The following is a 25990-nucleotide window of genomic DNA, read 5'->3' as shown; positions in this document are numbered from 1 at the left end:
GTCTGCTAAGGATAGTTCTATGCAGGGAACTGTAGCAGTCTAATTTGTCGCTGATTTTGATCGGTTATTCTCAGTGACATATTGCTGGTTTTTATTCTGATCTAGCACCTTGAGCATTTTTTGCTTGCAGGAAGTGGGGTTATTTGCTCCACTGGTCACAAATTTAAGCTGTTAGCCCTGCAAGGGATAACTGTACAGGACCAGATCATGTTTTCATATGGATTTAAGTTTTGATTCGCTAGTGCTTTGCAGTAGAGGAAGTGTTACCACTTCAGCTAAGATTGCATCAGAAGCTGTATGTACTTTTCTGAATGCTGATTAGTCGGGGAACAGACTGAACTATGCTGTGTCTATGACAACATCACCATACATCTGTCATTGCACAGAATTTAGCTTGATCTTCTTGCTGCACACAAGCTTTTATAAAGCTGCCTTTGGCTAACCTAGAAGCGACCTTTAAAATTTTTTAAAGAAAAAATTACTTGGAAACACAGAAGTCTCCCTCTATCTTCCTCACAATAATTTGGTAACTAGACAGGACTTTTATCCTTTTCCCCTCCCACCACCAGCGAAACACAAACATAGGTACTGCGGAGGCATCATGGTAGGTATCTGCATCTCCGGCAACAAAGACTCATCTTGCCTACACACAGAGGTTCCATCAGTTAATCTAAAATAGGTTTAAAAAAGCAATTTAAACCTATAAACCTCTGTGTGGCTACACTTCTGATTTAATCCTAGTAAGGGCTTGTCTACACTTGAAACATTACAGCAGCACAGCTGTGAAGCAGTAGTGCTTCAGTGTAAAAAACTAATTACACAAATAGGAAGGGTTCTCCCATTGGCATAGGTAATCCACCTTCCTGAGAGGCAGTAGCTGGGTCAACAAAAGAACTCTTCCATCAACCTACACATAGGGACTTAAATTGACTTAACTACATAAGGTAGTTGGGTCGATCTAATTTTTTATTGTAGACCAGGCTTAATTTTACTGACAAGAAAACCTGATACAAATCTGGTTTAAACCATATTACAGATCCACACAGGGGTTTTCACCAGTTTAACTAAAGAGATTTAAAAACACATCTTTAGTTAAACTGTGTGTATGTGTGTAGATAGACCAGGCCTCCCTTCAATCCCACCTTGAATGGAATGATGCTAAAAAACAAGATTGAGGACAAAAGGAGGCCCCCTCACCCAAAAACTTGGGTGGGCAAAAAAGGAGAAATATTGTTCAACAGAAGTTAAGCCTTGCTAATCTCCTTCTATAGTAACAAAAGCTTCTATAGCAAGCTTTATAAGTAAAGAGCTGCCTCAACAAATATCTATCACAGGTAATGTTTTAAGGCCAATCTATTTCATAAAAATAAACCATTTTTGGAGGAAAAACATGAAGTTTAAATCACTTTTAAAGTAATTTTAAGGTACACCTGCCAATTTGTGGTATTACACATATTTTCCTTTTTTTAAAAAAAATTCTCTCCTGTTGAGAAGATCCACACATACAGAGAAAGATGCCTATTTAGTGAAAGAGTGAGACTGAATTTGAAAGTACTTATGTATAGTCAAAAGTAAACTGAAAAAAAATATTTTTCTCTAATCTTACAGTAATAGTAATTTCAGGTTTCACTCAAAAGTAAATTTCTCAGCTGACAGCATCCCTTTAAATGTGGCTGTGGCCTCTACATTACACATATTTTCTCGAGTAACAAACTACTGCAGTTTCAACTTTCTAAACTGATATCTTTATCTGCACTATTGCTCTGTTTCTTTCCTTGTCCAAGGAATTAAGTCTACCTTTGGCAGCAGAAACTCACGTGACCTATAACATGACTTCTGACATTAAGCAAATATTCTTTCCTCTTAAAATAGTCTAGTCCCATTTCAGTGGGAAAATGTCATATCTCATAAATAATCCATCACTTTTGTGTGCAACCAAGAACAAAAGAATTATATCGACTGTATTGTGTCAAAAAAAAATCTGATACCAAAGATCGCAAGTTTGATATAAATATGTTAAATTGTTCTAAAGGCTTTGAAAAACCATCTTGCCCACTCACCAATAGTGGAAGGGAAAATTTTCTGGGAGTGCAGGGACACCTGCCATCAATTTATGAAAAATTTAAGCTTTTATTTAAATACGTTATTTTCAGCTGTAAGACCTATGAGTACATTTGGATCACATTTGGAAAGTTAAAAGATGCAGTGATGCCCACAACTTGAAAAATCTACTCACCCAGGTTTGTAGAAGCTAATGCTTCATTAAAATAAAACATCTAAAAAAGTATGTAGCTTTTATGGTTGCAAAGAAAACCTTCCAAATGTGAACCAATGCAGTGAATCAGGTCCACGGAGAGACAGCTCCAAGGACAAAACAGGCAGGTAGACAAGGTGGGAGGAGAGTTTGAATAGCACAACATCAGTTTAACTGCGGGGTAGCTCAGCATTAATTGGTGTATTTAGGGGGAAAGAGCAGCAAGATTTTTTGGGAACACAGAAGTTGGCTAGCAAGAGAGAAGGTCTTCAGGCTTACCCTCTTCTTTTGCTAGTCAGAAGGAAGGCGAGTAGCTCAAGATACTAGTGGATTTCAGCATGGTGAGTAGACTTAATCCTTGGACTAGCAAGAGATGAGAACATATTTCAAGCCCTTGTGATGTTTTCCTGAGTCTACATTCAGTTCCAGTTTCTCTGCTGCTGTTACTCATAACTAAGACTGCAAGTTGTCATGGAGGTCACAGATTCCGGGACTTTCCATGACCTCCGTGACTTCTGCAGTGGCTGGTGCACCTGGCCAATGGGACCGTGGCCAATGGGAGCTGCAGGAGTAGTGCCTACAGGCGGAGGCAGCCCGCAGAACTGCCTGGCCACGTCTGCACCTAGCAGCTGAGCGAAGGGGGATGCCGCTGCTTTCAGGGAGCCCCCCAGATAAGCACCGCCCAGAGCCCGCCTCACCCCATCCCGTGCCCCAACCCCCTCCCACACCCAAACTCTGCTGTAGAGGGGTGGGAGAGGCATGGAGTCAGGTAGGGAGTCTGTCGCCCATGCCCCCGCAGCACCAGCGGCGGTCCCAGGGCGCTTGCCACCGTCTATGCCCCTCCTCCCCCTCAAGCAGCCAGGCTGCCCTCCCTCAGCATCTGCAGGCCCCCCAGGGAGCCCCCCACCCGTCAGTTTTACCAAGCAGCAACAGTGTGAAATGATTATACCAGTCAGTTTTGCTGCTGTTATATAGCACTCTGTGAATAGCTGTGAAACTGTCATTAATCATGTCAGTTTCATGCAGCTGTTGCTTTTGGAAGGTCACAAGAGCTAGGAAATACTGGAAGGGGAGCTAGAAGAGCTGAGGCTTCAAATGTATGGGATACCTACTATCCAGAGGCTAATACAAATATGGAGTCCCAAAGCACAGTCCAAAGACAGCACCATGGTAGAAATGCCATTTGGGGGCAGTGAGGCTGGGCTTCTGACTTAGGCATTACCACTGGGCCTCACTGTCTTTCATATTTACTACTATAATACAACTTTAGTCCCACTACTGGCAGATAGCTGGTAAAAATTTTCAAACCCTGTGTTTAAGTTCAGATTACGAAAAAAAGAAATGTCAACTAAAAAAATTTGCACTAACAAAACCCATAGAACAGTCTCTGTTGTAACCTTCTACAGGTTGCAAGCTATAAATTGCTACTAATACAAGGAACATTCTTTTCTTCCTTATTAGTATTCCAGCTATTCTGATTCTTGTGGTTTCATGAGAAATACCGATAGCAATTTCTATTCCTGGTGTGTTTATTTGATGAAGCATATGATAGGTAAAGATTCACTCTGAAAAATGATTTTGGGGAAAGCATTTTTATTGCATTTTGTAAAAGTTTAATAAGAGTCAGTTGATTTGATGCTACATAAACACTAATGACACAGCAGGGTTTCATCCTATTATCAGAAAAATGCCAGATCTTGTACTATTTGTCTGATGGGCAAAATACTGGGCTGTGTGAGGGATCCTGCAATAGCATCACACCAACTTATAATTGTGCAAACACATGTTGAAAATGTGGGAGTGTAGCATCCAGAGATATCTTAAAAGAGGAATCGGTTATTGGTGTAAATGTTCAAACAGCAAATTAGGTACCCTGACTTCTGGGTTCTGTTTCTAACAGAGAGTCATTCTGTGCCCCAATTTTCTTAAAATCTCTGCTGTTGTCTTCCATCTGCCAAGTAAAATGGACATAACACCACTTTCCTCACAGATTTCAGAGTAGCAGCCGTGTTAGTCTGAATTAGCAAAAAGAAAAGGAGTACTTGTGGCACCTTAGAGACTAAAATTTATTTGAGCATAAGCTTTCATGAGCTACAGCTGCATCTGATGAAGTGAGCTGTAGCTCACAAAACCTTATGCTCAAATAAATTTGTCAGTCTCTAAGGTGCCACAAGTACTCCTTTTCTTTTTTCCCCTCACAGAGGCATTGGTAGGGAGATTAATTTTAGTTTGTAAACCAAATTGAGGTCTATGGATGAAAGCATACCTCCCAAGTGCTCTGTATTCTGCAGAACACTCTGGATTTTGAGTTGGTTTGTTTTTTAAAAGAACATGGCCCCACTGGTCTGACTGAATCAAAACAGCTCCAAAGCTATGGGGATGAGAGAGTGAGGACAGTAGGAAGCAGAGAGAAGCAACCACTGCCTTTTTCATAGGAGAAAAGGGAAAGGGAAGAGCAAAGCTGCTGCTCCTTTAAGGGTGGACAGGCAGGGAAAACAGTGTTGAAGCTGCTGCTGTTTTCATGGAAGAGGAGCTGGGGCACATAGAGCAAACTGGTCCAGGTTCAGGAGGAGTTGGAAGCCAAAAGTTTCCTTTGGCATCTAGGAGAACAGCACAGCAGTGGGGCTTTTCAAGAAATTAGGAGGGCAGCAATAATAAACTTTGAGAGGGGAGGCACAGAGGACAATTGAAGCTGGATACAGCTGCCTCCTCTGCCCCACTCTCAGTTCTGCTCCACTGCACACACCACTAAGGCCTGGTCTACACTACATGGTTAGGTCCACGTAAGATGCCTTCCATCAACCTGCCTACGGAAGTGTATTCACTTAAATTTGGCTCCCACTGACGTAAGTGCCTCTCTATGCCCATTTAGTAACACCACCTCGCCAAGCACTGTAGAATCACAGTCAATATAATTAGGTCAAAGCAGTGTCAATGTAGACATTGTACTGCTTATGTCAACTATTACTGGCCTTCAGAAGTCATCTCACAATACCCCACACTGACAATACAATCAACACTAGCGCTCCTGGTGAGGGCATGCACCACCAACACAAGGAGCTAAGTGTGCACGCACGAGCACAAGAGAAATAACTGCAGTGGCTCTACCAGCTCGCTCCAACGGGCTGCTCTTCCTGCAAGCAGTGGACAAAGCAGGCAGCTGCCAAACAACGTTATAAGGGAGCATTGCACAACTTTAAGCGAGCATGTTCCCTAATTAATCAGCAACATAACAACGAAACAACGTTAACTGGGACGACTTTAAGTGAGGAGTTACTGTATCTGTTCTATCACTTCACTTCCCATGTTGCCACCAGAAAGATAGCAGTGATCAGTGGAAGGGAAAAGAAGAGGCAAACAGAAGAGTCAGAAGACTTTTGTTTTGAAAACCACTAGGTCCCTGTGAAGTGTCTGCCATTTTATTTTAGATACCAGAAACAAATATTAACTGAATTCTGAAAGCAGATTTTTTTAAACCCCTAATTCTAATTTAGTAACATTTGCTTCAGAATGCTAGCAGGTCAACCCATCTCTAATCAAGCATTTTGAAAACTACGCCTGTGAATGTGAAATAAGATTTTTATATAAATTAACAAATATTACATTCCACTTCCAGAATCCTCTAGAAAGATGGTTGCTGCATAGCTTTACAGCTTCCTTCCCAACCTCCTAAAATCCACAACCATCAGCAATTGAATAGCTTCCCCCCTCACCACCATCTAATTTCTACCAGATATTATTATATAACTCTTTTCTTTCAATTTAATACCATTATGGATGCTCCTCCATCTCCAGACTTTCTACAAAATCCTAAAAAAGCAGAAGCTGTCAGGCAGTCCTTTTGCCAAAATAACCGACCAGGAAGAGGCTGCCCCTCTGAGACTACATGAAATTACAGACTGGCTAAAACAAGTCTCAAGTGAACAGACTATCTTGAGAAAAACTGAAGATATAAGTGAAATCAAAAATATTACTAGTACATATGAAGCTAATTTGAAAGTCTTGGCATCAAGACTGGAGAAAGCTGAGAACAGAATCTTCTCACTACAAGACACAAAGAAGAAATAACTATTCAAGCATGGCAGGAGAAGGTTAACTATCTCAAGGGGATCAAGGAGAAATGATCTGAGAATTGTGGGTCTTCCAGAGGGGATGAAAAAAGGGAGGCCTATGGAATTTTTATCCACTATGCTGCCAACGTTTTTGTCTCTGCCCCCGATCAGAATGAAATATGGAGAGAGCCCACTGCACCCCTGCACAAAATGCAACGCCCATGGCCATAATTGTAAGATTTTTTTAAAACACAGTATTGAGGAACTAATTTTTACAAAAGCCCATAAACTTAAAACTCTAACATGGAAGGGACACAGGCTGATGATTTTCCCAGATTACACCAAGGATGTAGCAGAAAAAGAGGGATAAATTCAATAGATCAAGAGCCTTAGCCAAAGGGCTGGGTTTGGACTACTTAATTTCTTTCCTTGCTACTTTCAGAGTTAAAACAGAAGGCAAGACGCTTAGTTTTATGACAGCAAAAGAAGCTGAAAGGTGTCTGATCTCACTATGGTAAAAGACCTCACAGAAGACACAGACAGAATGCATGAAAACAACTCTACCAGACCAGTCATGGCAGTGCTGGAATACAATTCTCAGTCTAGCAACAAACAGTATTTGGCAAATTTACCAATTTGTCTCCTCCCTTCCCTTCAGTTTTATTTCCTTGAAATTCCCTGGTTTCACCAATGAGGGTGCCGGCTGAGAAGAGACTGGGTGCGGAGAAGGATCTCATCTCTGATTGTATTTTGACCCGCCAGATCTTCCATGCAGACCCAGGAATCAGCTCTCGCTGCTACTGTTAGCAGGCTGAAGTGTTACAATTTGGACACTCCTGTATTGCCTGCACTGCCCCCCTCATGATTCCAGTCCACCATCACAACCTCTGGAGGTCCCAATGCACAGGGACCACATCCACCTCTGAGATCCTGACTCGAAGCAAATTGCTTCACCGGACCTGGGGACTTTTTACACCTGTGAACAGAGAAGTGTGATCATGTTTTCTACCTAAGGCACTCTCCCCTCCTGGTACCTCTTCCAACCTTCCCCTCCATCTTCCCCACTCTTTTAAAAAACAAAATCTTCTCCTTCCCCCCCCATCTAATTTCCTAGATTCTGGTTTTATAGCAAACCTGGAAATATTCAGTCCATTTACCCTTAATGCACACTTATTGGACATACCAGATCTAAACAATATAATGAAGATATCAGTTTAAAGATGAATCTTTTCAACAGCATTCCTGTAAATAAATCTGACCTCCTAAAATCCAACCCCAAAATAACCATTACTGCTAGTTGTGATTCACCAAATTATTGACAATGTGTTAATATGAGACCGGCAGCTGTTTTTTCAATAATATTCAGATGCTCTTCTTTAATTTCTATTTTTGTTCAATGAGTTGAAATAAGTGGTATGATGATTTACATTGCTAATGTAACTATCGAGCAGTGGCATTCACACTCTAATTGAGAGTGGACAAGGCTCTAGGGGAAAAGTTTAGGCAGAACCGTTCTGCCAATGAATCCTTGTCTGAAACGATCCAGTTATGTTAGCATAAGGTTATCTAAACAAATCATGTAACTTTCTTATATATCCACTATAAACTTGTTCTTAAGTTTAAATGCTAGCCTTCTTCCTCCTTTTATGTTGCGAATAGTGCAGAAACCACGCACTCCCTTAGTCTATTTCTTCTTTATGAAGTTAGAGAGAATCCAGTTATACCCCCAAATAAGTGTTTTGAGGGGTGAGGGATGAGTGATGAGGCCACCCCCTTGTAAACCTCCTGTACTTAGGTCCTATTTCCATTTGGATAAGAGTTGTGTATTTTTAAGTGATCCTTCGTCAGTTTAGAACACTTCATTTCTTTTTCTATCTTTTACTTTTCCTGGTCTGCCTTAACCTCTCCCTTTTCCCCTCCCTTTCTGGCCCTTAAGGCAGTGAAAAGGAACTCAGATATACCATTCCTAGATCTGGAACTAACAACGGCCTGAGCAATTACACTATTCAGATGTCTGAAAATGAGATATTTGACCTAAACACTCCATATAGCTAATATTATACATTGTATTTCCTGGAACATCAAAAGAATGAATCATGTGAGAAAAAGAAAAAGAATTATCTCCCATCTAAAAACACTTGAAAGCAGATAATCATCTTTCTATAGGAAAGAGAAATTCAGGAGGAATGGATGGGAGGAGAGGTATTTAACGATTTCTTCTCTGCTACATCTTTGGCTGCAATGTTGTTTCACAAAAAAAAGAATTTACAAATTCTAGTTCTATGATTCTGTAAGGAAGGTAGTTTTTTGCTACAATCTCCGACTCTATACATACCCTGATTAGTATACATGGCCCCAATAAAGATGATCCACATTTTTTTAAACAAGTTTTTTCCCAGATTAAGGAATATCCCACTTGAATCAATCATTAGAGGAGGAGATTTTAATGAGATGTTGGACCCTTTTTTAGACAAGTCAGGCCAGCCCCAGCATAGACACTCGCATATTAGAAACATTATAAAATATTGTATGGAAAAGTATTGTTAAAAGATGTGCAGAAATTACAAAACCCTACAATGGTTTTTACTTTTTTTTTCCTCCTCACATTCCACATATTCAGAAATAGATTTCTATGAATCTGGTGGACTCAGTGTTTAATGATGAAATAAAATCTATCCTGATCTCTGATCGTGCACCAGTGTTACTACAATTTTCCCCTCCTGAGACAAACTGTAAAAGATGGAGACTGAACTTCTCTCTTTAGAAAGAAACATTTTCAGAACTGTCATTGAAGTTTGTTTTTTCTTCAAAACTAATGACACACCAGAGATATCCAATCCACCCTATTGGATACATTAAAAGCTTTTATTAGGGGCACAATCATTTTCTACTCAGTGGGTAGCAAGAGGGCTAGCCAGGTATGGCTCCTGAAATTAACTGAACAACTTAAAAGCTATGGATTTAGAATGTGCAAACTACCTCCGCAAGGAAATCTTTATAAAGTCATCAATCTTTGGTATGAAGTAAATAGATTGACTTTAGCACAAGCCAAATTTCATTTTTTTAGGCTCAAACAAACATACTGTGAATGGGGAGAGAGAGCAAAGAAAGTTTTCACATGCAGCCTGAAAGTGAGAGGTTCAAGATCCTGAATAGTATCATTCAAATCAGAAAAAGGGCAGATTATTGCTAATCAAAAATAAATCAATGATTTTGTTTTTGAAATTCTACCAGCCTCTGTATAATAAATAATGGTTCTCCACCTGACACAGAAGAAATGAATAATTTTGTTAAAACTCTTAGCACTGAAAGTGGCAGTGTAGACACAGCCTAAAACTTTAATCGGTCAGGGGTTTGAAAAAACACCCTCCTGAGCAACAAAAGTTTTAGCACTGAAAAGTGCCAGTATTGACAGTGCTTTATTGCCGGGAACCGCGCTTCCAGCGATAAAGCTACCACCCCTCATTCAGGGTGGTTATTTTTTTTTTTTTTTTTTTTTTTTTTAAAATCGCCAGGAGAGCCCTCCCCGGCAATAAAGCATGACTACACTGCCCACATCACAGTGCTGCCGTGGCCGTATTGTAATGTGGGCAGTGTAGACATACCCTTAACCTCCCACAAATCTCAGAAGAGCAGCAGGCAAGGCTAGCCTCTCCCTTGCAATCAGAGGATATAACCAAGGCCATCAAGGAAATGAGTCCAGGCAAGACCTCCAGTCTTGATGGCCTACCAATAAAATTCTATCAAAGTCCCAAAGAACTGGCTCCTAACCTGTTATAATTTATGAAGATGCCCTAAAGAAAGATACATTACTTCCTACTATGAGGGAAGCCCTAATTACTGTACTACTTAAACCAAGTAACAATGTGCAAGAGTGTACTAGCTATAAATCTCTCTCTTTAATTCAGGGGTTCTCAAACTTCATTGCACCGTGACCCACTTCTGAAACAAAAATTATTACACAACCCCAGGAGGGAGGACCAAATCTTGAACCCACCCAACCCCCACCAGCTCAGGCAGGGGGGCCAAAGTCCAAGCCCCACCACCCCAGGGGGAGCCAAAGTCCCAAGGCTTCAACTCCAGGTGGGGGGCCTGTAACCTGAGCCCCATCACCTAGGACTGAAGCCGCCCGGCCCCTGGTGGTGGGAACTGGGCTTTGGCTTCAGTCCCAGGTCCCAGCAAATCTAATGCCAGCCCTGGTGACCCCATTAAAATAGGGTCAAGACCCACAGTTCGAGAACTGCTGCTTTAATCAATACTGATATAAATATACTTTCAAAACTATTGGCTAAGATACCTGAAAAAGTAATGAGTGATAAGGTTCATCCCAACCAAGTGGGATTTACTAACAAAAGGCACAGTTCTGATAACACACGTCAGTTGATCAATGTTATGCCATTCCACTAACATTCTAGAAATTCCCATGCAAGCATTTCACTCGATGCAGAGAAAGACTGACAGTGAACTGGAAATATATCTGTTTCTTACCCTGGATAAATTTGGGTTGGAGAAATCCTTTATTTCATGCATAAAGCTGTCATATTCCAATCCCAACTTTTGCATCCTAACAAATAGCACAAGACCCTCACTCTTTGATCTGTTTCAAGGAAATAGACAGGGATGCCCTCTCTCCCCTATCATTTTCAACTTAGCATTAGAACCATTTACAAGATTAATTAGGGAACACTAAGGTATTTAACGGATCAAATCAGGGTCTCAGGAGACAAAAATCCTTCTCTCCTAATATATTAAAAAAAAAAACAAAACAGGTCAATCAATATCCTACAAACAATAGATAACTTTGGAAATTCTCTGGTTACAAGACAAATTGGGATACATCAGAAACAATCAAGATCCATTGGATTTAGCTGGAAGTGGCTCTTTTATACGGACATTTAGATGGCAGCAGAAAAACCTCAGATAGCTTGACATCCTATTCCCTAAAAAAATTAAAAAAACACAGTCAAGGTTAACCTAACCCTATTAATCATGCAGTTATGAAATGATTTAAATAGATGGTAGGCACTACCACTCTCCCTTTTGGGAAAAATGATCATTAAAATGAATGCCCTTCCCAGGTTCCTTTTCATTGTGACCTCCCTCCCACTCCATACTCTTCCCTTTTATTTTATTAAAATCGACAACATGTTCAGGTCCCTCTTGTGGGGTGCTAGTAACAAACTCAGAATCTCATTACAAGGATTACAGTTTTCTGTCAAAACAAGTGGTTTCAGGTTTCCCACCTTTAAAGTTTCTCAGGCAACAATTCTTAGCCAACCAGCACAGTGGCTCATTCCCTCAAGCTGCAGAGACCCAAACTGGCTCCACATGGAAGCAGAAATGGTTGCTCCTTTACTCTTTAACAAAGCGCTGCAGTCGGATTATTACCGGATTCCCTAAAGAACAATTACCAACTACTGTGGCCACCAGAAATACTTGGCATATGCCTATTAAATTTAGTCACCCCCTTCTACATACCATGGCCTCTATCTGGAATAACTCAAAACTCTGTAAAGCAGGGAGCCCCATCATTTGGCCAGACTGGATTAGGAAAGGGATTCTGACCATCACTCAATTTATTGAAAATGATTCCTTCCTCCCTTTTACAATATTAAAAGAAAAGTTCAATCTAGACACTACGAAGGAGTAGCAATATATCCAACATAAACGTGCCATCTCCCAGCTGCTTGGCTCCAAAGCCTGTGCTACCCCTGACCCACCTAAAATGCTTTAATTTCTTACAAAAAGAAAAGGAGTACTTGTGGCACCTTAGAGACTAACAAATAAATTTGTTAGTCTCTAAGGTGCCACAAGTACTCCTTTTCTTTTTGCGAATACAGACTCACACGGCTACTACTCTGAAACCTGTCATTAATTTCTTACATTACCCAGATTGCCAAAACCTATGTCAACATTATATGCACACGTGGCCGGAAAATTTGAATTAAACATGGATTGCCTAAAAGAGAAATGGGAAGAGGAACTAGGCAAATTCTTCTCTACTAAACAACAGAAACAAATTTTAGCCAATACTCTAAACTGTTCCTTGGGCACCTGTTTTAAGATTAATCCAGCAGAAAATCATACGGATGATGCACTGGACCATTCTCCAACTGCTCAAAACAGGTGCTGCTAAAACAGACAAATGTTGGTGCTGTGATTCAGCAGGTGCTAACTTAACCCATACACTCTGAGAATGCTCCTATACCCATATGTTTGGAGCAGAACTTAACTGGAGAGTGAATTTTTTCCTATCAAATAGAATTGTGTTACAAGCTAAACATGTAATCTTAAAGCTAATAGATGTTAATTGAATAAATCTGAAAGACTTCAGCTAAGCAGAGCATAATTGCTAAAAAAGACTCGTACTACATAAGAACGGCTATACTGGGTCAGACCAAAGGTCCATTAGCCCAGTATCCTGTCTTCCGACAGTGGCCAATGCCAGGTGCTTCAGAGGTAATGAATAGAACTGATCTAAAAAAAACAGAAGTCCAAAAAGTGACCAACAACTGAAGACTGGAGCACAGACATCATACGTTTGGCAACCATGATAACCATAACAGAAATACCTAAGAAAAATTCTCAGAGATATGAGATGCTTTCCTGGAAGTATCTGAATGATCCTATTAAATGTATCCCTCACTTCCGCCTCCTCTCTCCCCACTTCCTTCCCTCCCAACCACCCTGAAGAGCGCTTACTATGCACAATTTTGGCAAATAGAAGTGCTTCCTTCTATATACTGAGAAGAATATATAGCATTTCAATAGGCTGACACTGAGACACATGGGGGAGGGAATGGGTGAATCAATAAAAACCAAAATATTTCCATTTGAGCTTTATGTACTTAAAAAAACACCACTAAAGGAAAAGCAATTAAAGGATATAATTTGGTTGGGTCTCAAGAAAACCAAATTTTATTCCACATCTTTTGAGGAAGACTGTACTTTGTTCAGTAGTTTGTGTTTTTGTTTATATCCATGGAAAATTCAAGCTTTCCACAATTTATGATCATGCCAGTGGCCAGAAACCATCACCAGCCAATCAACATCCCTTTGATTCCTGTGGTGGGATAGGTTTCAGAGTAGCAGCCGTGTTAGTCTGTATTCGCAAAAAGAAAAGGAGTACTTGGGGCACCTTAGAGACATTCAAAAACCAGTTGGAGAACACTTCAATCTCTCTGGTCACTCGATCACAGACCTAAGAGTGGCTATACTTCAACAAAAAAGCTTCAAAAACAGACTCCAACGAGAGACTGCTGAATTGGAATTAATTTGCAAACTGGATACAATTAACTTAGGCTTGAATAGAGACTGGGAATGGATGAGTCATTACACAAAGTAGAACTATTTCCCCATGGTATTTCTCCCTCCCACCCCACCCCCCACTGTTCCTCTGATATTCTTGTTAACTGCTGGAATTAGCCTACCTTGCTTGTCACCATGAAAGGTTTTCCTCCTTTCCCCCCCCTGCTGCTGGTGATGGCTTATCTTAAGTGATCACTCTCCTTACAGTGTGTATGATAAACCCATTGTTTCATGTTCTCTGTGTGTGTGTGTGTGTGTGTATATAAATCTCTCCTCTGTTTTTTCCACCAAATGCATCCGATGAAGTGAGCTGTAGCTCACGAAAGCTTATGCTCTAATAAATTTGTTAGTCTCTAAGGTGCCACAAGTACTCCTTTTCTTTTTGTGGTGGGATAGTGGGTTGGCCTGCATTTCATTCACCTACTTCCCTCTCTGTGGTTAGGAAAACACACATGGAAATCCTGGCCTGATTTAAGCCAATGACAAGACTTCACCCTTGCTGTCTGGCAGCAGGAGGAAGAAAAATGGGGAGAAGCTCTCCAAACTTGTTCCACCACTTGTGCAGGGAAAGCCCCTGGCGGGCTGGGCCGGTTTGTTTACCTGCTACATCTGCAGGTTCGGCCAATCGCGGCTCTCAGTGGCCGCGGTTCGCTTCTCCAGGCCAATGGGAGCTGCTGGAAGTGGCGTGGGCCAAGGGATGTACTGGCCACCACTTCCAGCAGCTCCCATTGGCCTGGAGCAGCAAACCGCGGCCACTGGGAGCCGCAATCAGCCGAACCTGCAGACGCAGCAGGTAAACAAACTGGCCCAGCCCGCCAGGGGCTTTCCCTGCACAAGCAGCGGAACAAGTTTGGGAACCACTGCTCTAGAGTCTTCTTTGAAAACTTCTAATTCTTGGTTAGAAGTGTCCTTTACAGCTATCCCATTCCATCTACTCCAAAGCAAACTGAATGAAAGAGGTGTTGCAGAGAAAGGCCAAGAGAATTTGCAGTTGCTTGTATTCAAGCAACCCAACTCCTGTTAGTAAGATTACTAATTGTAATGAAGCCTGAAGGGTTCAGCAGATGAAACAATTTTGGACTTCTGGAAGGAGGAGTTGGAGTCAGAAAGATGAGAAAGTAACTGAGGCACTAGGAATCTTAGAAAAGGATAGCAGCTGGTCGGAATGGAGAGTCAATGCCTTTGTTAACACTCATGGCATTATAACGTAATAGAAAGACATTAACCAATTTCAGAAAAAAATTAACCGCAGTTTGTCAGTACTAAATGTTGTTCCTTTAAGAAACAGAAGGGGAAGAGAGTATAAGAATACACAAGTCTCCAGAGCATAAGCATATCACTATGCACAGGAAGCAGAACTAGACAATGAAATGGCTTCTGTTTTTACAGCTTCAAAAAGACTTCTTTGTGTAAGTGGAGAAAAAACAGATTGTTAAGCTTCTAATCATTCATCTTCAACTAATCCAACTATGCATCAAGACATTAAAATATTCCCTCCTATGAAGGAGCTGAGCAACCTGCCCTCAGCAGCACTCCAAGATTAAGGAAGCCAACACTAGTAACATCAACATGAAACTTTTAAAGCTTTCAAAGCACCCTAAAAATTGTCTCCACAGAAGGAACACAATATTACAGTTAATAAGGAGTGTGTGTGAAGGACTTCATGAGTCCCACAGGATTCTTGGGAATCCACATTTGAGAAGGTGTATTTATTCATATGCAAGAAATATTAATGTGGAATTAAGGTAGTAGGCACTCAGTACTGCCCTATTCTCCTTGTGCCTTTAATTGTTAATTAAACTCTCCTTGTGAGTTTAATTCCCAAAACTCAAATATTGGAGAACCAGGAAATGTTCAAGTTAAAGTCCCCTGTAATGAAGGTTAACATTATGTGAAACAAATAGGCAGCTTTGGACAACCATAAAATACTGAGTTAAGTGACACTTCCCACACAACCTTAACTGCCCCATTCGATTCCTGCTTTAAGGAGTTCATCAGTGACATCACAAGACCTTACCCCTCCCTATGCCCATACCACCCAATTGCAAGTATTCCTCAGATCAATGGTGCTGCACAGTGAAGGTCCACTGGACTGGACTGTATGATAAGGGGTTCTGATTTGGAGTTTAATTGGGCACTGAAAATGGCAGGGTTTTCCCATTCTTATTGCCATCCCCGTGCAGGCAGTTAACTTTTACTCTGCACACAGTACAGTGTCACAGTAGCTCTCAAAGACCAAATTAAAAAAAACCCACCCCTGTCCTTATTCCTATGTGGTGTATACTAATCCCTCATTTTACAGTTAGAGTACATGGCTTCCTCATTTTTATTTTTAGAAAATGTACTGTACTATCAAATAAACATTCTAAACTATAGCAGAAAATTATCTGTATTAGAGAAAGGTGGAAACTCTGCCATGGGTAAGATTGAGAACTGCTTTCACTTACTAAATTTAGTAACTTTTCTAAAATCCTCCAAGGTTTCCAATACAAATTTTTCATGTGTAGCAGAGGATAGTTTTCTGTCCAAATCTACAGTGATCCATAAAAGCAGTTTTTGAAATATGAGATGCAAAAATAAGTGTTAGTCATGGTTTGTAAACCATTAAAAAAAATTAATGGTTGTTTAAATTCTTCTTGTGTACCTTTGAGTCCCAACTTTTGCCCAGGAAAAACGTGATTTCCTCACAGACAGAATAGGGAGTAAAGTCAAAGCTTATAATGAAACATGGATTGCAACCATATAGATAGATCTCCTACTGAGTTGATGTACATTCATTTTAATTTTGTGCAACCTGTAATTCAAAAACAGCTGAATCACATTTTTCATGCATTGGCATCTTCCTGCATTCTGCAACAAATCTGTTGCTACTCACAACAGTAATTACCTCACTGACACAAAACTACGTTGCTAGGAACAAATCTTGGTCCTTTAGCTCCAAAAATATAGGCATCTACCTCTACTAAGTTATAGAAAGGCTCATATGTCCTTCCTAAGCTGCACCAACCACCAGAGAATAAATTGTTTGTCATAACAATTACAATAAGAACATTAATAACTTGTTTAATTTAATTACAATCTATATTAGTTAAATAAAGAATATGCACACGTTTTCAATGAGATATTACAATGTGAAAAAACTGATGTGGTACTAGCAAGCTTTTTTTGAGCATGAAACAGACACTAGACAAAATTTTTAGATCAGGATAATTTTGTGATGACTTGTAACTTTTAAAAAAATGTTCTCAAATTGACTATAAACTTTTCAAAAAGATTCTCTTTTGCTTTCAGAATAAACCTGGCAATTTTCAGGACAAATTAATTTGGTAGCCAAAGTTGAAAGGGCACTGAAAATAGGAATTTATAATGGAACCTAGTCACAAATTTATACCCCAATCCTTCAAACACTTAAGTATAATTTTACTCATATTAGTCCCATTGAAGTCAATGGGACTACTCACATGAGAAAAGTAATTGCAGGATTGATGTCTTAATAGAAGAATTCTCTCTCTTTATAAGATGCTTTCAAAGCACAATTAAAGAGTCCATTTACTTCACTGGAAATTTTGAGTGTACAAGGAATGCACCATCAAGCCCAAATGCATTTAAAAAGTGATCTGAAAGACATTTTACCTGATGAGATCTGATTTCAGCATTTTGTGTTTCTTCTAAACAACTGATGACATCATGGACATCTGAAACAGCTGCATTTCCAAAACCACCCTGTGTATTAGTGATGTTCTCAGCTGTTGCAATATGCAGTAAACAAGATCCAAGACGCAGCTGTCAGCAAGAACTGAAGTAGTAACTGATTTTCAATTGAAAATGTATTTAGGTCTGATCTTGTACTCCTTGTGTACTCCAAACATTATATACACACACAAACACTTAAAAACGTGTATAAATAAATACTTTATGTCTGTATGTAGTAAGTGCATATATACTTTTCATTTACTCTACTGTTCATACTTCTTTTGTTTTCTGTATAGTTAATTGCTTTATAAAACATTTGAAATTTGGATATCTGCAATAAAACTAAACAATAATTTTACCATCCTGAAGATTCTGCCTTTTTTCTGGTTTTGATTATAGAAAAGTAAGTTCATACAGAAAACCAGTGTGTAACTTATGTAGGACAGTTGGAGAGGGAATAAAGAGTTGACCTCCACTTCTCCCCCAGTATTTTTTTTTTTTTTAAGATAACGTGTTCCCAGATCATTGCAGTGCATTATAGTACCACAGAAATCTTGGGATTAACTAAAGGGCATTTTTTACTCCTTCTGTAGAGACAACCAAGCTGCATCACACACACAATGAATTCAATCTTCAAAGAGGAGGTGGCAAAATATACTAGTCCTGTCCCTTTTGTGATTCAGAAGGCAGCACAGAAATTATTTTAGATGGAATATACTTACTGCCCTACTGACTAAACTGTTACCGAAGTTGCAGTTTACAGTATATCATCTAATGGTTAGTTCAACATACACACTGTCAAACTGCAAAGAGCCTAACTCCAGCAGATGAGCTGCCAAAGTCACCCTACCTTCAGAGGCAGTCCTTCCTCTCAGCCACTGACAAATGCCACAACATGTTTAGACAGCATTAGCATATGAACCTCTGCCATAAGACTAAAAACAACAGGCATCACTGTAAACAGTATGAGTTAGCAGATGGCTAGGGGAAAAACAGTACCAATCAAATTCAAAATGTCTCATAATGCAGTCATGTAATGCTATCCAAGAATACTCTTTAGTAAACACAAGGTCACTTGCACTGACATTAGTCAAAACCAGATTTTAATTAGCATATATGTATTAAATTCCCAACAAGTATTCAAAAATACTATTTTTCCTTTTTTTAATTACATAAGTGAAGAGCCACTTTACAATAAATTTAGGAAACACACCACCAAATGCAGTAGTCACAGATCTCTAAGAAACTGACTTACTCATTAGTCTCAGTTATGTAGCAAATGTCACTGCTGTAGAGATGCAGAGTGCTTAGCAAAGACAAAATGTTATTCATATGGATGTGATACACTGATTAGAGGATTGCAGCAGTCACCATGTAAAAATGGCATCATATGACATGGCCAGGAAGAACAGATCATTAGAAAATATGAAACTGGCTATGTTTTTTAAAATGTATTTACACATATCTATAATGCCCAAAACACCTCCAACTTTCATCTACACCAGGAAATTTTAGAAAAAATTCCCACTGGTGTTACCACTAGAACTATTATTAGCACCAGCGGGAACCTAATATAGATAAGGCTCTGGCAACTCTGTTTTTAACCATTGTAAGGCTTTGTTAACACAATGGCAAAAATGCTAGTAAATGCCAGAACCTAATTATGCTAATGCTCCCACCAGTACAGAACCAGGGGGAGCACTAATGCAATTTTTGTTAATGGACTGTTTTATAACACTTAAATACTTCACCTACAAATATGTTTGCTATGGAGAAGGGACTATTAAATTCCAATTTTGAACTATGCCCTTTTGGAAAGGCAGCACTTCAGTACTTTTGATGTTCATGAGATACACTGGTTTGAAAGCACTGGAAACTGAATTTCAACAGTGTAGCGACAATATGGCTAACAGAAGGGCAAGCTTAGGATCTACAACCTATCCTGAAGGACGAGCCATCGCTCTCTCAGATCTTGGGAGACAGACCAGTCCTTGCTTACAGACAGCCCCCCAACCTGAAGCAAATACTCACCAGCAACCACACACCACACAACAGAACCAATAACCCAGGAACCTATCCTTGCAACAAAGCCCGTTGCCAACTCTGTCCACATATCTATTCAGGGGATAGCATCATAGGGCCTAATCACATCAGCCACACTATCAGAGGCTCGTTCACCTGCGCATCTACCAATGTGATATATGCCATCATGTGCCAGCAATGCCCCTCTGCCATGTACATTGGCCAAACTGGACAGTCTCTACGTAAAAGAATGAATGGACACAAATCAGACGTCAAGAATTATAACATTCAAAAACCAGTTGGAGAACACTTCAATCTCTCTGGTCACTCGATCACAGACCTAAGAGTGGCTATACTTCAACAAAAAAGCTTCAAAAACAGACTCCAACGAGAGACTGCTGAATTGGAATTAATTTGCAAACTGGATACAATTAACTTAGGCTTGAATAGAGACTGGGAATGGATGAGTCATTACACAAAGTAAAACTATTTCCCCATGGTATTTCTCCCTCCCACCCCACCCCCCACTGTTCCTCTGATATTCTTGTTAACTGCTGGAATTAGCCTACCTGCTTGTCACCATGAAAGGTTCTCCTCCTTCCCCCCCCTGCTGTTGGTGATGGCTTATCTTAAGTGATCACTCTCCTTACAGTGTGTATGATAAACCCATTGTTTCATGTTCTCTGTGTGTGTATATATAAATCTCTCCTCTGTTTTTTCCACCAAATGCATCCGATGAAGTGAGCTGTAGCTCACGAAAGCTTATGCTCTAATAAATTTGTTAGTCTCTAAGGTGCCACAAGTACTCCTTTTCTTTTTGCGAATACAGACTAACACGGCTGCTACTCTGAAACCAGAAAGCTCTGCCACCTCTGGGTGGAAAGGCATATGTTTCATTTCCATGCCCACTCAGACCTTGGACTGTGAATAACAAAAAGAGACCCCCGTTTTGATGTGTATGTATACAGTAGTGAAACTGGACTGAACCCATAAACTCATTTTACATAATCCAAACATCCATCACTTGGTAACAATAGCTTTTTGTCATCATGCACCTAGGATAAATTAATATGGGATTTTTTCAAAAGCACCTAAGGCTGACATTTTCAAGAGACTCAGGGAATTAGGCACTTAAACCCTCTTGAATTTCTAGTGGATTTGGGTGCCTAGCTCTTTTAGGAGCCTTTGAAAATCTCAGCCTGAGGCACCTTTTGAAACTCCTAGTCAAGACCCAGCAACCTGGATGTAAAAGGGACCTGGTAATGGAATATGGAACCTGAACAACCCATCTGACCCAAATGGTTTTATTAACTGTGTGTCCAAAGGATAAAATCTCTTAAAAGTAGTTTCCCTCTCAATACTGCAAAATAGTTACAAATTGAATCAATTTCTTTAACAAGGGAAAGGTGAGAGAGGAAGCAGGTTTTCACATCCCACGTAAATATACAAAATTAATAGTTTCCCAGTAGACAAAGATGCCTTTACCAATGAAACATCCCCCTTTGCCCTTACTTCTTATTCCAAAGTACATTTTGACTGTTTTGTATCATTCATGGTGACACAACACTAGATACATTTGCAGAGACAGAGTATTTTATGCCAGAGAAGAGATTGAGGTTAACCTCAACAAGTTACTCACCGGGTCTGTTACATATTCCAGAGTCTAATTCAGTTTCCCTGAAACATAACTGCTCTTTGGAAAGTAGAACTACTGCCCTATCACATCTGATGAAGTGAGCTGTAGCTCACGAAAGTTTATGCTCTAATAAATTAGTTAGTCTCTAAGGTGCCACAAGTACTCCTTTTCTTTTTGCGAATACAGACTAACACGGCTGCTACTCTGAAACCTGCCCTATCACAGTCTACTCTCCCCACAAAGTATACACAGATGTGCAAGAAGAAACCACTGAATAAAAACCTGTGTGCTACTTTTGGCTGCAATGACCAGTACAAACTTATTCCTAGGAGAGATGGAGCAGTCATGTATAGTTTCTGGCTAAATAAGTGAAGGCTTAGTGAGTAAACTACCTTCTTTAAAGCCAATAAAATCCTCCTTTCACAGAGACTAACAAGCTAAGCAGCCTTGAAATGGGAGTCTAGTCTCTATTGCAATACGAGCCTACAGTGGAAATTGCACAAGTTGGGGAGGCAGCAGCAGAAGTTCCCCAGCTTCCCCCAAAAAAAGCAGCAGCTCCCAGAGGCAGCAGCATCAGTCCCGCTACTTTAAAGACAGGGTTTAACCTGCAACACCCTAAAACCTGGCTCCAGTCCCAGCTCCTGCTGGTGTCACCTTTATAAATAGCCCCAGACAAAGGTCCCTCTGGCTCTTGGGGGTAGAGAGGAGTGAGGGCTGAAGTTTAATGAACACAGGACAGACTCATTGTGCAGGGGTTGGGGACCTCTGTACTGTCACATGCTAAAGAAGAGGGTCTCCCCTCACAGCCTGAGCTGCTGCCACTGACCCCCCTTCACAGCCTGCAGACTGCTCAGCCCACAGGCACTTGCCCCCACATTAATGATGAGCAAAAACTGTTGGGAAATAAAGGGATAGAGGGCAAAAGGCACCCACACCAATTGGACACACACACAAGGCAGCAGGTACAGAAGACAGCGGGGAAAATACATACTATAGAGAGAAACCTGGTGCGCACACGCGTGCGCGCACACACACAGAGGTTAGAGGATAGCTAGGTGCACACACATTGCAGTGGGGGTAATAAAAGGCAGGTGCACACCACCCGTGTGTGTGTAAACAGAGGATAAGTACACGCACCTGAGGGGAGGCATATTGAGGGCAGGTACACCCCACCCCCAGGGGAGAGTTACTGAAGGTGGGTACACACACCCCTCCCCACAGGGAGGAGTACGGAGGACAAGTACACCACTGCAGGAAGGGGTAAGAAGGGTGGATGCACATAATCCCCAAGGAGGGTACCAAGGGAGGGTGTGTACATGCACATACACAAAGACCAAAGGCAAGAGGGATACCAGGGCCAGGTGTACATACACACCCACACATACCCTCAGGGAGGGCGGAGATACCAAGGGTAGGTATGTACACCCCTTGGGGTAGAAGGATACCAAGAGCAGGTGTGCACACATGCACGCACACACCCTGGGGGTGCCAATGGTGCATGTACACTCATGTCCCAGGAGCAACGATGGCGTGTGTACATACAAACACACACACCCCGGGGCACTGACAGCACGTGTATACACATCCATGCACTGGGGAATGGGACAACGATACACCAACAGCACGTATGCACACACGGATGTATGCCGGGGGGAACAATGGCACATGTACATACAAACACACACACATATGCTGGGGCTACTGATGGCACGTGTACATACAAACCGACTTACCAGCAGTACCAATGGCGTATGTACATGCAGGCATGCGTGACCAGGGTACCACTGGCATGTATACATGCACTCACCGGGAGTACCATTGGCAGGCGTACCTGCAGGCACGCACGCACTGGGGTACCAGGCACTGATGGCAGGGTGTATACCATCGGGGATATTGATGGCGGGGGGTGCATACACCCCTACCCCAGGGGGCACCGACGGCAGGCGCGCGTACACCCACATACACCCATTCTCCGGGGGGCACCGACGGCGGGTGCGCGTACACACCCACACACACCCATGCTCCGGGGGGGGCACCGACGGCGGGTGCGCGTACACACCCACACACACCCATGCTCCGGGGGGGCACCGACGGCGGGTGCGCGTACACACCCACATACACACACCCATGTCCCGCGGGGCACCGACAGCAGCGTGTGTACGCCCATATCCCGGGGGCACCGACGGCGGGTGGGCACACACCAACATACACACACCCATACCCTGGGGGCACCGACGGCAGCGCGCGTACACCCATGTCCCGGGGGGCACCGACGGCAGGTGCGCGTACACGTCCACATACACACACCCATACCCCAGGGGCACCGACAGCAGCGCGCGTACACCCATACCCCGGGAGCACTGACGGAGGGTGGGTACACACCCACATACACACCCATACCCCGGGGGCACCGACGGCGGGTGGGCACACACCCACATACACACCCATACCCCGGGAGCACCGACGGAGGGTGGGTACACACCCACATACACACCCATACCCCGGGGGCACCGACGGCGGGTGGGCACACACCCACATACACACCCATACCCCGGGAGCACCGACGGAGGGTGGGTACACACCCACATACACACCCATACCCCGGGGGCACCGACGGCGGGTGGGCACACACCCACATACACACCCATACCCCGGGGGCACCGACGGCGGGTGGGCACACACCCACATACACACCCATACCCCGGGGGCACCGACGGCGGGTGGGCACACACCCACATACACACCCATACCCCGGGGGCACCGACGGCGGGTGGGCACACACCCACATACACACCCATACCCCGGGGGCACCGACGGCGGGTGGGCACACACCCACATACACACCCATACCCCGGGGGCACCGACGGCGGGTGGGCACACACCCACATACACACCCATACCCCGGGGGCACCGACGGCGGCAGCGCGTACACACACCCACACCCCGATTCCACAGCCCTACGGCCGAGCCGGCTGGGGCCGCTCTTCCAATCCCAGCGGCCCCGGTAGGACTCGCCCTCGGCGCCCCGCAGGGAGGCGCCGCCTCGGCCCAGGCGCAGGACTCACGTGGAGAGTTTCCTGGTCCAGAAGAGCCCCCCGGGCCACAGCTCCTGCAGCTGCACGGCCCGGCCCAGGTTGCCTTTGATCTGGGCCAGCAGGCGGCTCGCCTCGGCCTCCAGCCGGTCCCCGTACGGCAGCAGCTTGTTGTAGCCGATCTCCTTCTGCGGCACAAAGCCCAGCGCCGTCCCGGGCGGCCCGCTCCCGCTCCCGCTCCCGGCCATGGTTGCCGCCGTCCCCTGCCGCCGCCCTCTGCGCCCGGCTCTGTCCTAACGAGTCACACAGCGGCTCCTGGTGACGAAGCAACCAACCGAGCGAACGGCCGCCTCCCGCCCGGGCCAGGTCACTTCCTGCGTGGGGGGCGGGGGGAGCGGAAGCGGGAGGTGGAGACGGGGGGGCTGAGCCAGCAAGGGGCAGGGGTTGGGGGGGACTGAGTGGGGGAGGGGGAGCGGAAGAGGCACTTTAGGAGCGTTGGGGCACTTGGGGCAGGCACTCTGGGGCCTCCGAGGGGCAGGGAAGAGCGGGGCAGGCACGGGGAGCTGAGGGAAGTCGGGGGAGGCGCTCGGGGGCTCGGGGAGTGTGATAGGGAGACGTCAAGGAGAGGATTTGAGGAAGGAAGTTGGGAAGAGGCAGGGCTGAAAGGAGCTCTGGAGGGAGAGGCCGAGTTGGGTGTCTGAAGGGGAGCCAGGATTAGAGGCTGAGACAAGTGTGGTGGGGACTGAGCTGAAGAGGGACAAGAGAGAAGGGGCTGAGTCACTGGCTGCCTAGCCGTGCTGACCTGCCCTAGAGCTCTCTCCGGGTTGGATTCGTTCTGGCAATATTTAAAGTCGCTCTGTCTTGTTAGGAAGGATTTCGCTGGGCATTTGAATGATGCCGTTTACAATTTCTCTTAAAAAGAAATCTTCATGCAAATTGTCCCACCCTGACAGCCCTTGACACAGAGTGCGGGAGAGGAATACTCATCCCTGCTTCTGTGGCATCCAAGCAAATATGGTACTAACCACAGTGTAAAACTGTTCCCCACATGGTCGTGGCAAGTGAGGCAAAAGATAAGTTTCCTAATTACAAGCTGTACTGACATTTTGTGCCAGCGCTGAAGGGAACAAGGGGGTGAAATTTTGACGGAATGATCACACAAAGTATATTTTTAAGAGCTTTTAATTCCAACCAATATAAAGAGACAACTAAAATGAAATATGCTAATTGGAGGACGATCTTGCTATTGAAGAAATCAACATCAGACATTGTAGGACTGCAGGATCCATTCACAGTCTGTAGTAAATATAGAGAGAGGAGACAGAGAAAGCTGTACAGTTGTGTTAACTAAGATTAAATGCCCAAGAGGTAGAATCATCTAGAATGTGACTGTGCTAGTAGTGGTGGATTTCACCAGTGTAAGAAACAATGGTGCTATGCATCCACACTAGTTATCCCATTTTGGGTGGGTTTGTACCCCATGCTTACACATAGCACTTTAATCAACAATTGCAGTTTCATGACCCTCTAGGTATCTGGTCTACAAGTTCTCAGCACAAGTCCCTGAATCAATGGCTTGTGAGACATTTCAAAAGGCTTCTGTGTGCTCAAGGGAATTGTGGGAAAAGGGGGAACTATCCATGTAAGTACCTAAATGAGACTGAGTCATAAATATAAAAAGAAGGCTAACCACCTTTAAATCCCTCCTGGTCAGAGGAAAAACCCTTTCACCTGTAAAGGGTTAAGAAGCTAGGATAACCTCACTGGCACCTGACCAAAATAACCAATGAGGAGACAAGATACTTTCAAAGCGGGGGAGGGGAACAAAGGGTTCTCTCTGTCTGTGTGTGTCTTTTGCTGGGACCAGAGCAGGAATGCAGGTCAGAACTCCTGGAAAGGGTTAATAAGCAATCTAGTTAGAAATGCATTAGATTCTGTTTTGTTTAAATGGCTGATAAAATAAGTTGTGCTGAATGGAATGTATATTCCTGGT

General features: G+C 43.0%; 1 protein-coding gene across 4 annotated transcripts in view; it reads right to left on the bottom strand.

The window, feature by feature from the left end:
• Window positions 1–24307, bottom strand: part of PSME4 (proteasome activator subunit 4) — a 228156-nt gene extending 203849 nt beyond the window's left edge. For all 4 annotated transcript variants that reach the window (XM_038397749.2, XM_043511903.1, XM_043511904.1 and 1 more), the window contains exon 1: window positions 24031–24307. In XM_038397749.2, coding sequence (XP_038253677.1) covers window positions 24031–24245 — 215 coding nt within the window. In that variant the 5' untranslated portion in view covers window positions 24246–24307. The remainder of the gene's footprint in view (window positions 1–24030) is intronic.
• Between the last annotated feature and the right edge of the window lie 1683 nt (window positions 24308–25990).

This window comes from Dermochelys coriacea, chromosome 3 (assembly GCF_009764565.3).
Source record: "Dermochelys coriacea isolate rDerCor1 chromosome 3, rDerCor1.pri.v4, whole genome shotgun sequence".
In the NCBI taxonomy this organism is placed as follows: Eukaryota; Metazoa; Chordata; order Testudines; family Dermochelyidae; genus Dermochelys; species Dermochelys coriacea.
This window is presented reverse-complemented; position numbering and strand designations above follow the sequence as displayed.